At 35.5% G+C, this 14,921-nt stretch overlaps 1 protein-coding gene across 1 annotated transcript in view; it reads left to right on the forward strand.

The window, feature by feature from the left end:
• The window catches only part of Cntnap2 (contactin associated protein-like 2), a 2,241,333-nt gene that overhangs the window by 1,108,510 nt on the left and 1,117,902 nt on the right, over window positions 1-14,921 (forward strand). Inside the window, exon 9 of the mRNA NM_001004357.2 lies at window positions 1,600-1,749. Coding sequence (NP_001004357.2) covers window positions 1,600-1,749 — 150 coding nt within the window. The remainder of the gene's footprint in view (window positions 1-1,599; window positions 1,750-14,921) is intronic.

Consider the following 14,921-nt stretch of genomic DNA (forward strand, 5'->3'; position numbering starts at 1 on the left):
TGCATTATGTATATGTGGCTATTGAAAAAACACATTACATAAAAAGTTTTTAAATTATAAAAGTAAGGAGCAATATTAAGTCAGCACTATAAATCTACTTTTATCTCATAACAAAGCTAACCAGAAAATAAGTTATTAAATTAAATTTTTCTCCCAAATGACTTTATTCAAGACATGCTTTTCCCCAAGTATCTCAAGTGCATCCTAGTTGTGTTTCTTATAAGATTCTGTTATATTTTTGATTATTCAATTTTATAGAGGAAAGTGCCATCCAAAATACTAAGAAATATCAGAGAATGCAAAGAATAAGCAGTACCATGCTTTGTAGATGAGTATCTCTATATAACAAATTATATATACACATATAAATATATATTGGTATATTTATATATGTATGTGTATTCACATGCATATATGTGTAATTATAAAATTATATGTAAATATATTTTATTATATATCTTTATATATAATACATATAATTTAATATGTTAATATATGTTACAATTATTAATATATTTTATATTATATTTATTATATGTATAATATAATATATTTCTATATAAATGCTATATAACATATATTTTGTATGTCATATACATATTTTTTATAAAATTATGAGTAAATATATAACATACTATAAATTACATGTTTATGTAAATATGTAATTTCAACATAAATAAATATGTTTATAACATTTACATATAAATACTTAATTCTGTTGATATATAAAATTGTGTTTAGGGCTTAGAGTTTCTGTTACTTTGACAAAACACCATGACAAAACCACCAATGACCAAGTTGGGGATAAAAGGATTTATTTGTCTTATACTTCCATATTATTGTTCATTGTTGAAATAAGTCAGGAAAGGAACTCTAAACAGTACAGTATCCTGGAGGCAGGAGTAGATGCAGAAACCATGAAGAGGTGTTCCTTTTCCAGCTTGTGTCACATGGTTTGCTAACATACTTTCTTATAAAACCTAGCACCACGAGCCCAGGAGTGGCTATACCCTCTATGAGATCGGCATTCCCCCATTAATCACTATTTGAAAAAATAACCTACAGCTGCATCTCAAGGAAGCACTTCCTCACATGAGGCTCTTTCCTCTCTGATTACTCTAGGTTGTGTCAAGTTAACATGTACAACTAGCCAGTGCAAGTGCATACCACTCTTGACAAATCCCACAGTTCTGTTTCCCACAACCCAAATCAGAGGGTAGCTCACCACTGGCTGTAACTCCACTTGCCTCTGTGGACATTCTCATTCAGCATCATGCCTCTGAATATTTAAAAATATTCTGTTTATTCCTATCAAATTGAAACGCCGTAACTTTCAGCCACAAGAATTCCCTGAAATATTACAGACAAATATGTTGATAATCAAAAATGACAAGGAATGAAATTCAAATGAATTACTCAAGTAAGAGAGATAATAGTTAAGTTCCTGTACATACTCTTGTTTTGTATAACTTTATCCAAGCATCAAATTAAATTCCATGAAGTTAATATAATTGTGATTTTTCAATGCAAAATACTGTAATGTGTAAAAACTGTATTTAACTGAACCAACTTAGGAAGTTTTCATTTCCTACCTCCCAGGCTCCGGGCTGAATGATGGGCAGTGGCATGAGGTTCGCTTCCTGGCCAAGGAAAACTTCGCAGTCCTCACCATTGATGGAGATGAAGCATCAGCAGTTCGGACCAATAGTCCTCTTCAAGTGAAGACTGGCGAGAAATACTTCTTTGGAGGTAGGAATGCCATGATTTAGGTTAGCCAACATTTTAAAAAAGAAAAGAAGCTTTCCAAAAGTTTATTAAGAACTTGTATTTAACTGAAGGAACCCAGTAGGCCTTAGGATAAAAGATGCAAAGTGCACTGCATTAAAAAGTTAAAGAAATGACTGTCCATAATAATGATGTTAATGTGTTAACGCCCTATCTTTTGATTCGAATCTTTAAAACATAAAGCATGAGAGTCTGTTTAATTTCCGCTGTCTGCTAGGATTAGTGACTTTAACTATAAATTGGACACTTATTGTATAGAAAGTTCTCTCAAACCTTAGCCAATACTCAAATGTCTTTCTATATGAATATATTCCTATCCTGCCATGTGCATCTTCTTTCCTAAACTTCTTAGAGTAATTATATCTAAGAGCACTTATCTTGTCTGCCCAGTTTCCTGCAATATTTTCCTAATCCTAGAGAACTTCCTGGAATATGACAAATAGTAAATAAAAAGTTATGAATGGATTAGTAAACAATTTTATTTTAAACAGTCTGAAAGAAGAAATACATATCCTGGAAGCTGCTGGTTCCTGAATATAAGACCATGTGGTTCCTATGTAGAGAGTTTGGGGGAAAGGATAACTTACAGAAATAAGCTCACAGTTTGTTCTGAGTCGTTATTCCATACTATTTTTTGGGTATTCACAGTATATGTTTTAAAGGTTCTACTGAATAGTTGATGAGTCAATGAAAGAGAGACAAGATGTCTTCTGAGTGAAGGGGTGGGGATGAGTAACATAAACAAAAGCCATTCATTCATAAACTGGCTTACCTACAAGTGCAATTTGGACATGGCTTTAAGCCAAGAGTTCCCATGATTGTCATAGCAAATGGATTCCAGTTGTCAGAAGCTTTTGACAATCTCTTGTCTGGAATGTCATTGACCATGGATGTAGTCAGCAAAGGCCTATAGTAGTTTCTATCCATCTCAATTCAGGGCATAGACAAAATGTTGGAGACTCACATTTATAGTATAGATTACAGGATGTAATGTGCTTACTTTATTGCTTTATAGATCTGAGTTTTCAAAATCCTGTCAGGAGAATCTTGAGCTCCTCTTGGGTCTTTGTTCTGCCTCCAAGATACACTGCCATCATAGGATCATGATGATATTTTTGATTATATTCTCAGCACCTGAGTCCTCAAAGTGAAAAAAAAACATAAAATAAACATTGCAACTCCAAATCTGAGGCATATCTGCTAGAATTTTAATATACAGGGTGAGGTACTAAGACACTGAAGAACTATAAGCTACATAAACTGTGAGTAATTCTGGGACATATGTTCTCAAGAACAGGATGCAGGTGAACCAGAACTAATATCCACCATGCCCGCCTTGAGATTCTTCTGAGAGACAGCAGCTACTGGATGGATAAAAAAATAATAATGATGCTCCTGGTCTCTGAAAGTTCTAAGTACAAGCTTGCAATAAGTTTACCCCCTGGCTATGTAGTATCACCTTGGCTTTTTCTAATAGGGTATGTTCCCACATTTCTGTGCCTGCTCACTGGAATTTCAAGGACATCAAGTACCTGGTCAGACATGTGCTTTGCTGTCTTCATGTGTGAGAATAGGCAAATCACAAAGGAAAGTAATCTTTGAAGGTGCTTCTTCAGTGAAGGGGGTCATAGCTGATTTAGCCGTTATCTCTATCTCTCAACTGGAATTCCTTAACACTTCATTAATTTTAATAATTGATATAATAATAAAAGAGGCAATTATATTTATTTATCAACCAATTACTCGATAATGGGATTTTAGATATAAGCCATGGCCCAGGGTTATATGGGTAAAGCTTGAAATTTCTAGTATTACTTAGACTGCTATTTTTAATATCCCTTCTATTTTCACCTCAAAGGAAACAGCTGTGGTAAGAAAATTCCCATTGGCTCATATTAAAAATGGGAAGTCTAAAGAGTATAAGCTGGGCATGCAGCCCACAAGAGGGTGCTTGATGAAGGAGGTGATATGACAGGAGAACTTGCCTAACATTTTTTAAAATTTTTATTTATTTGTTTATATTTTACTATTTACTTTATATCCCATTAGCTGCCTGCATAATCCTTCTTCCAACCCCTTCCTTCCCCTTCTCCTCTGAGTTGGTGGAGTCCCTGCTGGGTATACCCCCCAACTCTGGCACTTCAAGTCTCTGTGAGGCTAGGCTCTCCCTCTACCACTGAGGTCTGACAGGGCAGCCCAGTTAGTACAGCATATCCCTTGTACATGGCCTGACTTTTTGGACTTGTACTAGTGACGTTGAATGGAGGAGGATCAATCCACTTCTAGTTTCTAATCTAGATGCACTAGTATACATACGTTTAGTCACTGCCACCTATGCAGCTAGGGAACATCCAGTGAGTGGCTTTAATCATTGATATTTATTTCCTCAAGTTTTATTTCAGAAGACAAAACGTTCAAGGTCAAAAAGGCTGTGGGATGTAGTATGTTGAGGACTGTCTTCTTGACTTTCAAACTGTCCATTTCTTATTGAGTCTGCACTGATATATAGTATGAAGGAAAGGCTAGAAGAAGGGAGTTGCGAGAACACTCCATCCCACCATCATGACCTAATTACCTCCCAGAGACCCTAAACCTATATCAGAGCAGCGGTAGGAGTAAGTTTTCCACATATAAATTCTGAGGAAAGCACATAGGTAGTCTGCAACAGTAGTTTTTTAGTCATGTTGAAATAGATCAGAAGTTAGGTAACTAACTAGACAGGCATACAAATTTGTACAAATACAAAGTACTTTTCTTTTGGATTTATTTAGGAGGATTGTCCCAGCTCTTGTGCTTCTTACTCACTCATAAAATAACTCCAGCTGTTCTGTGTACATCTGAATTCTGAAAGTTTCTCATGGACCTTACATGTTCGATACAAAAGGTTCTGGACAAAGTTTCAGAAACCCCTAGGTTTATTGCTCCATTGTGCAATATTTGAAGAACCAGATAGCATGTGACTTAGGTCGCATACTTTTAGGTCTCTGAAGTTTATTTTCTGGCTCCTGTTTGCCTCACTCCAAAATCGCAGGAGCAAGAAGTATTATTTTTTTTAATCAAATAATATGTTTCAGTGATCTGAAAATGGAAATAAGGGTAAAGAAGTTTGTGTGGTGTATTAGATTCTTAGGGCTGCTATAACAAGGTGCCACAAACTTAGTGGCATCAAGCTGCAGTCATTTACTCTCAGTTTTAGAAACAGGTCATTTGGAACCAGGCTATGAAATGTCAGAAGGTCTGTAACATCTGTAGGATGTAGGGAAGGGGCTTGTGATTCCAATAGCTACTGCCATTTTTCAGCAGTCATTGGGATTCCTTCTGTTATTGATAGAAACCTTCATGTCTTTTTCTATCTTCAAATCCTCTAAGTGTCTGTGTCCATATTTCCTTTTGATAAGGACACCAGGAACAGGCTTAGAGTCCACCTTGATCATTTTTTACCTCGTTATCCCCTGGCTTTTTCTGTGTCTGTGGTTATAATGTGATTAGCGTTGTGAAATCTCTGCATTAACTTCCCTATGATGATGAGCTCTTAGCTAGAACTGTAAGCCGAAGTAAATCCCCATGCTCCTCTGAGGTGCTTTTTCAGGGTATTTTATCACAGCAACAGAAATTAAGTTAGGATACACATAATCACAAATAAATTGGGGTTGAGAGATGGTTCAGTGGATAACGCACTTAATGTATAAGTATGAGGACCAGAGACTACATCCTAAGAACCCATATAAAAGTCTACTAACCTTGATGGTTGACTTATAATTTCATCATGCTCAAAAGAGAAATTCTGTCTCAATAAAATAAGATAAAGAGTATTTGAGGAAGACTCCTAACATTAACCTCTGATATTAATCATGTGCATATATGCATATGCATATGTAATACACATATATATGCTCAAAAGCATAAAAACATGCATGGACATCACAAAACAGACACACATGTAAACAAAGAGACTAAATTGAGTCATCCTGATGTAATATTACATATGTATATCTGTATAATATTTATCAATTACAACATATAACAAGAAAGAATGCTTCAGGGAACTCCCTTAGCACCATAGGGCTGTGATATATACACCTTATTAGCACCAAGAAATTTCCCACATTTATCAGGCAAGTGCTAGGCAAGTTTGCAAGGTAACATTTGAAAGTTTCTCTTAGGAAATACCTTCAAAACAAATATAGAGGCTGTCCTGAGAATTTAAGTCCTTAAACTGGATCGATGTTTCATTTTCTCTTCGCTGGTTGCAATAATACTCAATAGATTTAACTTTTTCTAAGCCTGCATTTCCAAATCCTTAGACTTTGCTTCCAAATATGCTTTGATTTTAGCTCTTCTATTATAGAACTGATATCTACTTTCATTCATTTATATCTAGAGGGATTACAATTCTTGGTATAGCTAAGAGCCTACAGATGCTTGAAACATCACATGATTAAAGAGATGACAGTACCTCTGTCCTCATACAATTGAGGTTGCCCCCATCTCTAATGACTCCATGTGTTCTACATTATAAGGTTATCATCTTGCATCACATCTGTAATTGTCTTAATAATGGATATCTATGCTAACCTCCATAAGGAAGAACCTCTGCTTATGCTCTGAAGGGATTTCACCCGATTAGACAAGGTATCCTTTTTTTTTTTTTTTTTTTTTTTTTTTGGTTTTTCCAAGACAGAGTTTCTCTGTGTAGCCCTGGCTGTCCTGGAACTCACTTTGGAGACCAGGCTGGCCTTGAACTCAGAAATCCACCTGCCTCTGCCTCCTGAGTGATGGTATTAAAGGCATGCGCCACCATGCCCGGCTTAAGGTATCTTTTTCTTTCTTTCTTTTTTTTTAATTAGGTATTTTCTTCATTTACATTTCCAGTGCTATCCAAAAAGTCCCCCAGACACCCCACCCTGCTCCCCTTCCCACCCACTCCCACTTCTTGACCCTGGCATTCGCCTGTACTGGGGCATATAAAGTTTTCAAGACCAAGGGGCCTCTCTTCCCAATGATGCCCAACTAGGCCATCTTCTGATACATATGCAGCAAGAGACACGAGCTATGGGGGTACTGGCTAGTTCATATTGTTGTTCCACCTATAGGGTTGCAGACCCCTTTAACTCCTTGGGTACTTTCTCTAGCTCATCCATTGAGGGCCCTGTGTTCCATCCAATAACTTACTGTGAGCATCCACTTCTGTGTTTGCCAGGCCCCGGCATAGTCTCACAAGAGACAGCTATATCAGGGTCCTTTCAGCAAAATCTTGCTGGTGTATGCAATGGTGTCAGCATTTGGAGGCTGATTATGGAATGGATCCCCGGGTATGGCAGTCTCTAGATGGTCCATCCTTTTGTCTCAGCTCCCATCTTTGTCTCTGTAACTCCTTCCATGGGTGTTTTGTTCCCAGTTCTAAGAAGAGGCAAAGTGACCACACTTTGGTCTTCATTCTTCTTGAGTTTCATGTGTTTGCAGTCTAGGTTTCCCACTGAGACCTCTTCAGACTGATACCCAAAAGTATCATCATAAGGTATTTTTTCATACCCAAAAAAGATTTAAGGCATCAAATAATATAATCAAATGTCCTATGTAATCTAAAGCCAAATGTATTACAATATATATTTTCAAATTATAATTTCCATGTCTTCTAAATCCTGATCTTTCCATTTTATTATTTTATATATTTTGTTGCTTCTATCACCCTGTATTTTGTTTACTTAGTAGAAATATGTGTTAATATTTCTAAGATAAAATAGTTCCACAGAGCTAGTTCATAAGATTATTATCCCATAACCTTAACCCTTTTTCTTGACTCACACATTTCCAAGCAGGACAACATTTTATTTGATTTCTGTTTGTGTGTTTCACCAAGGGCTTCTGTGTAGTTCTAGACATCCTTTTGCTAATGAATTTGTGTCTTGTTATATAACTCATTTTGAGTTTACTCTTTTATGTAGTTCTTAATGAGTTCCCTACTCCTGGGACGTTAACAGTCTACCACTGGGTCCTTTTTGGGCCTCTACTTCATGTTCTATGCCTTCTCCTAGTCCAATTTCCTAGAGTTCTTTCATTCTACCCTGCTTTGCCACATAACTTCATCGATCCAGGAGGTTCTCATAGCTTCTTTCTTTCCACTTCTTTTCTTAGTGTCTTATCTATTGTAGGAGTCACCCTTTGCAACTCAAGTGTTTCCAGTATCTGAGAGATAAGAGTTTCTAAGTAAGCATTTATTCATTGACTAGATTAACAGTCCTGTGGACAAATTTAATAACAACATGTACAAGAGGCTACAGTACTTCTTGTCTCCAGTCACATCCTCCAGATGAACCAAGTGTAATTGTGCAGGTAAAGAGGGCTCTCTGTCATTTATTTGTTACAATGAGGTTATTCTGAGGCTGTTTATTTTCTTAAAGATATAAACAACTCTTTGTTGTTTGAAAACTTATACACACAAACAATAAAACTGGACTCTGTAGTATATATATATGTGTGTGTGTGTGTGTGTGTGTGTAAATATAACTGTTTGTATGTAAAACAATCAAAGGAAAAGCCCTGAAATTGTACATAAACAATATAAATGTACTCAGCAGGTTTTATTTATATAATTGTGCATATGTGATTGTTTATATATAAAAACCAAAGAAAAGGAGTGTGGGTAAACATGGGAAGTGTTCAAAAGAGGGAACAGGAGAAGGTCTGGAGAATGAAAAAGGGAAGAAGAAATTATACAATTATATTTTAATTAAAAATATATTAAAGAAACAAAATTTACTTGCAAAGAATGTAAATAAATAAACTTACATTTAGCATCATCCACATTCATGTACATCTTAAGCAAAGTTTAATTATACAGAGCAACTACTTGCTTATGAAAATTCTTGAGTCAACGTTCGCTAATCTATGCAAATTGTTTCCTCACTTAAAAAATACACATATCAATATTGAAATATTTAAATACCCTGACTCACACTGATATAATATGCTTCTCTTTGAAAGTTTTTGAGTAAATGTTATACACACATACATACACACACAAAAATTTATATATATATAAATTTATATTTATATATATATATAAATTTGAAGAATGTATTTCAAACTGTTTCCCTGCTTTATCAGGACAAGGAAAGATATTCTTTTTTTCCCCAATCAGATTTTCAATGCACTTTTGATTACTAATTTATTTGTTGTTGATGCTATTGTTGCTTCTCATTTTTTTTATTGTGTGTATAAATAAAATGGAAAAGAAGAGGGACAAAGCTGAAAACCAAAACTGAAAATAGTTATAATGTTTCCGCTTAGACATGGGAGAGTATTAAGTATCTAGCCTAAGGTTCACTAGATTTTTTTTTTCTTTTAATAGCTCTCAGAAGTAAAATTTGATTAGCCTTGTGACCTGGACTAATTATAATCACAATTATTGAAATAATCTACACACCTTGCCCTTTTCTAGCTCTTTCTACCATCTTGCATTAGGAATATTAAGATGTGTATGTAGGCTTCAAAGAAACTTGTATGTAGGCTTCAAAGAAAAGAATCATTGAATTATAAAAGCTTTCAAGAATTAGTTTGACCCTGTTTTCAGGGAATGTTGACAGTTGCTTTCTTTTCTTCTTCTTTTTTTTTTATATATCTGTTTAACTTCTGAAAAATCACTAACCTGAAAAACCACAGCATTCTTACTCTGGAATTAATATAGAAAATCATAATGACATTCGAGTTAAATGTTCTTTTTGCATACAATCCTTTGGAAATTGTTTTCTATAATTAAATGCCTCTTATGTAGGAAAACAAAATAAAAATGGCCAAATTTGAAAACTCTAATTACTTATATGTTTGGTACAGATATCATATATGCTAAATGATTGCTTGGAGAATATAAGTATTCCACCTTTATGAATCATCATGTATAGTTGATGCTAAAATACTCCCTATCTACCACTAAAAAAACTATATTGACTGCTTACTTTTATATACAAGTAACTACTGTTTAAGAATCTTCTGTTGTACTTAAGAACACATGCTAAAGATATTGTATTCAGCTCTATCATGATGGAGATAGACCAAATCAAATTTGTAGTAAGATAGGGGTTGTGCTCACTGTAAAATGTACAGCAGCAAGTAAAATAAGGGATTTACAGAGAGGGTGATGCAGACTGTTTATCAGCAGATCGAAAAGTACTGAGAGGCAGTATGAGAGGATTAAGCAGATGCTGAGTAAAGAGACCTAACAAATGTCTTTCTAGAGATCAGCCAGAATATGCAGATGCCACCTGAGAGATAGAGGATAGAAAGTGGAGTCCTGATTAGATGGGGGCTGATCCAGTGTTTAAGAGAAGATGATCTGGCTACAGTGACATGGCAAGATTCTTGGCTGAAACTGGGTCTGACAGGGAAACACACAAATTAGCCAAGAAAGTTCAAAGTCTGACAGAAATGTTACTAACCAGTCTTTTTCAGGAGTCTCTCAAGGAATATGAGGATTCATTAATACAGAATTCAATAAACACCAGGCAAGTACAGTTAAAGAAAAATGAGTAAGTGTGTGTAAGGCTGGCATGGGAGGTGGAAAGGGGGAAGGGAAAAGACTAGATCTGAAGACCCAGAGAAGAGCACAGTTCTGCCCAGACTGGTCAGTTGGTTGTAACATCTTTTAGGCTCTGGTATTAGACAACAATGCCAAGCTGTGTTCTGCCTCTTGCTGTGTTTAATATTGCATTGAGGGGCAGCCAGAGCTTATCTGGGTATCTTAACCATATCAGGTGAGCAACCTATTTTGCAGCTGCTAGGCCATTTCTGGCTCTCAGGTAGCATGGGATAAATGTCCAGTCTCCTAACTTTGGCAGCCACAAACAATGTGTTAACATCACAAAACCAGAAAAGCAAAGGGGAGTTTTAGAAAACTTTCTCTTTCATTTTGTTACAAACCGGGATAGATGTCTGTGTTTTGTTCATGGCGTTCATTTTAATAAAGTTGCCATTCTGTTTGCATTCCTAATCCTAATTCTCCATGATGAAATCAGAAGAGAAGAAGAACTTTGAGTATTTTGTTTTAATTTTTGTTTATCATTCAAGTAACACTATTTTAACATGCATGAAAATAAAGCCAAATAAGGACCCAGGGCTTGGTATTGTGATCATTCATTACTGGTTTGTGTATACAGATTTTCATCTTTGAATTAGGTGGCAAGTTGTTTCCAGTTATATGATATTGTAGCACTATATATCATTGCTCTTTAAAAAGATCCAAAGGTAATATAAATAAACAAGCATACAAATAAAGTAGTTTAGAACAACTAACACTGACCAATTATATCACCTAAAATGAATTTCCTATGAAAACAAAATGACTCAGAATGTTATAACCTCCAAGTCTCTCTGGTCTCAGGACTTCAGGATCTCAGGATCTCTTTAGCCTTTCCTTGCACTTTCCCAATAAATAACAAAATGTATTATAGCACTGTTTCTCAACTGAGCACCCCGGAGTTCACCCTAATGGCACAGAGGCTTTCACTGGGAGCAGAGGTGACATCTGCTTCTTCATAGCGTTCTAAGGTCAAGCAATACTCAGGTTGAGAATGTGAAAGTAAATGTTGCCTGTCTACAGAAGACCAGGTGACACTATCACCAGGAGAAACAAGATACTTAAGAAAAATCAGGGATCAGACACTATGTTTTGAAGCATTTGGACTTCTTTCTGTTATCTGTTGAATGATAACTGATGAGATTTGGCAGTACAATAAGTATACATGGCTTTCAGTTTAGTCTTCAAAGAAAAGCACATTTAAAGAGCAGAAAATACAGGTACATGGGAGAATGAATCCTGCAGAACTTGTAGTTAATAGTTTATATGGGGAGATGTTTGCTGAAAGATCAAAGAGAAGAGACATTTATGAAGAGTAGAGGGTAGAAATGTGAGCCTTTAGGCTTACGGAAAAAGCGTGGCTATACCTGCTATGTAGAAGCTTAGGAGAAATCAAAATAATCCCATTATTTGTGGAGCCCCTGCAAGAGTTTATACCAAACCCAGAGGTAGAGATTTTTGTGTATTTGCTAAGATAATTCATGTTTCAGCACAAGCCCTCATGTTTTATCTTACATAAGAATCTTCTAGAATGTTTTAGAAACCAGTTCTGGCTATATTTTCTTTGCGGGAGGGGGGGAAACTTGAAACATTTTATATAAAAAGTAAAATAGTATGGGAATCCTGCTTTAGAAAAACTTTGTAAATTTTATTTTTTAAAAATTAAATACAAAATCCTTACATGGTTGTAGTCTGGAAACTAGATAAGTGACTGGGAAAGGAAATACAGACCTTTGTTAAAATTACTCTTAAACAAATAGCAAGTTAAAAATCCTGTTGGCAAGGATTTCGAAGTATCAGAAAAGTTTCGAATATAATACTTATATTTAAAGGTATTTTTGTCCTTTAGAGTGTCAATAAGTTGTATAACAAAGTTGTTTTTTTCCAGTAAATTTTCTTATTTTCATTCTGATTGAGTGACATATTTTCATTCTGGCAAACATGTCTAAAAATACAGTATGCCAAATGGGCTTAATAAAAGAATACCTGGGGGCTTGGAGGGTACCTCAGTGAATGCAATGCTGGATATGAAGTGTGAAGACCTAAATTTGATACCCAAGATCCCAGGTAAAGCTGGACACAGTACTATACCACCTAGTATCCCAGTGTCCTCAGGGAGGTACAGTACAGAAGGCTCATGAGACAGTTAACATAGCACCAGACATGAGACCCTATCTCAAACAAATTGGAAAGCAAAGACCAGACTGACACATGAGTTTGTTCTGGGACCTCAACACACATGCCTGTACTCATGTACATGAACCCAGCACTAAACACATCACACACACACACACACACACACACACACACACACACACCACATACATACACACACACACACATGCATGTACATATGTACACACATCTTTAAACTGAAAGCCTGAATTATCAGTCAATCATACTTCCTTAAGAAAGTGTTACATGTATGTGTACACATTCATGCATTGTAATGCTCGGAGAAACTGTTTTTCTGGGAGTATGTCAAGTATGTATTGGCAAATGAATTGTAGTTGATTTAAGTACATTATTTCTTTTCTTTACATTTACATGTAAGTAATGTTAAATATTGAACGTCTTTAGTTAGAATACCATGGAAATATCAATATTACCCTTGAAGATGGTCATAAAAAGACAATAAATGTTCTAGGATAATGACTAGTCGTGTGTAACAGAAATCCAAGGTATTATAAATAGAAACATGGAGTCTTATACCAGCTTCATCAGCTTTGTTCTCTCCGGTGGATGAGAATGTTAATACCAGTCTTCTTAAAAAAAAAAAAGTTATTCAGAGATAAACAGACATGAAGGGCCATGTAGTCAGTATTTTGGACTTTGTGTCATGTGATCTCTCCCACAACTCTGCTATGTTTAAAAAGAAATACCTTTCAACAAGACATTATTTAAATTTTTGTGTAAGTTATAGCCTAAGTCTAATCTACAATCTGCAAGTTAATTGAATTGGAGAATTTACTCTTGTACTTAAACACTTTTGTGTTCTGCTAATTCCTAATGGAAGTGAGACACCCAGGTTTTCAAATCAGAGTTTACTGGTTCCTTCTTGCTTACTACCTGCCTTTTAATTTGATGGTAAGCCTCTTAGAAGTCCTAAGAAAGAATAATCTATGTTGAATGTTAATATCTTCAAGTTTATCATTACCTTGGGAGCCTCCCACTGTCTAACAGATAAGGATCTCACTTCCTTCAAAGGCCATCTATGGCAGTAATGTGATTACTGTAATTCCTTTCCGGATGCAGGTATGTCTGACCTGTTGTAAAGTGCATTTAAAGATCCTAAAGTGGAGATTGTCCATCATCTTGTCAGTAAAAACAGACCAACCATCCCACTTCATATCCCCACTATCTGGGCTTGTAGATTGCCAAGTTCTATGCTGAGTTCATTTCTATCTTCTTGACATGGCTGAATATAAGATTGAGCAAATAAACATCTGCTTTTACTTCTTAACATTATAGGTTCTATTCCCAATTCCTTTGCCTTCTGAAGAACAACAGTTGGCAATCTGACCAGATATTTTTCCCAATGTAACAATGGTTAACCCTGAACAATCCTGGTAGCCATATCTTCTGCCTACCACAGTGAATGTCATAAAAATTTTAACTATAATACCTACCAGTTATCAGGATGGAGTGCAGAAACAAATTTATCACAGGAACTTCTTTTTTTGTTTGCTTGCACAAAAGAAAATAAGCTGTACACTGCCCAAACTCTCGGTGGCGATTGGTGGACACTGAAACCTATACTCGCATCTCCTGCTCAGCAGAGCTCAACATTCATTATTAATCTTATAGCATCTCATGACAACTAACACCACAGATGACAAATCCAGAGAAGCAGAAGAAAGAAACCAGTCCTTTTCTTTTAAGGCCACCCCATAGACTTCTCAGGCAACACTTAGAGACAAACATTTCATTGGCTGGAATTTCACCATGAGACAGCAAATAGCTAGCTACAAGAGCAGTTGAGTGACCAAGAATCATGCTAGATGTCTGTATCTACACAAGTTAGGTAGAAAAAATATTGAAGGGTAGTTATCAGCCTTGTAACAGGTCTTACATGTAATATTAATCAATTGAGTTGAGATTATCTTTGAGTTGGATTAGAGTCTGTATACCCAATTTTAATAAAGTGGCATTCGATATTTATTGGGTGCTTGGACAAATTTTGAAAATCAGTGTATGGATGTTTGAAGTTCAAGGAAATCCATTTAAATTGATATATATCTATTCCAAGTTTTCAATTAACCATCACCTAATCTGAAGCTTTTCACAACAACTAACTGAGAGTAGCAAAGTAAAATAGGTTTGTTAAAGTGATAGAATATTCCCTAATCACACACACAGATATATATCAGTCATTGATGATTATATTTTTATTCTCTATGGAAACCTAATTTAAAAAAGAAAGAGTAAATGATTATATCCCAAATGACTAGGGTCCTGTGAAATGAATGTCAGTGTTTAGGTAAGGCTCAGATGTTTTCTTTAGCCCAAAAGGTAAATGACTGTACATATTTTTTTAAAGTTCCCATTCAACAAAAATGAAGGG

The sequence above is a fragment of the Mus musculus genome, chromosome 6 (assembly GCF_000001635.26).
Source record: "Mus musculus strain C57BL/6J chromosome 6, GRCm38.p6 C57BL/6J".
Classification (NCBI taxonomy): domain Eukaryota; kingdom Metazoa; phylum Chordata; class Mammalia; order Rodentia; family Muridae; genus Mus; species Mus musculus.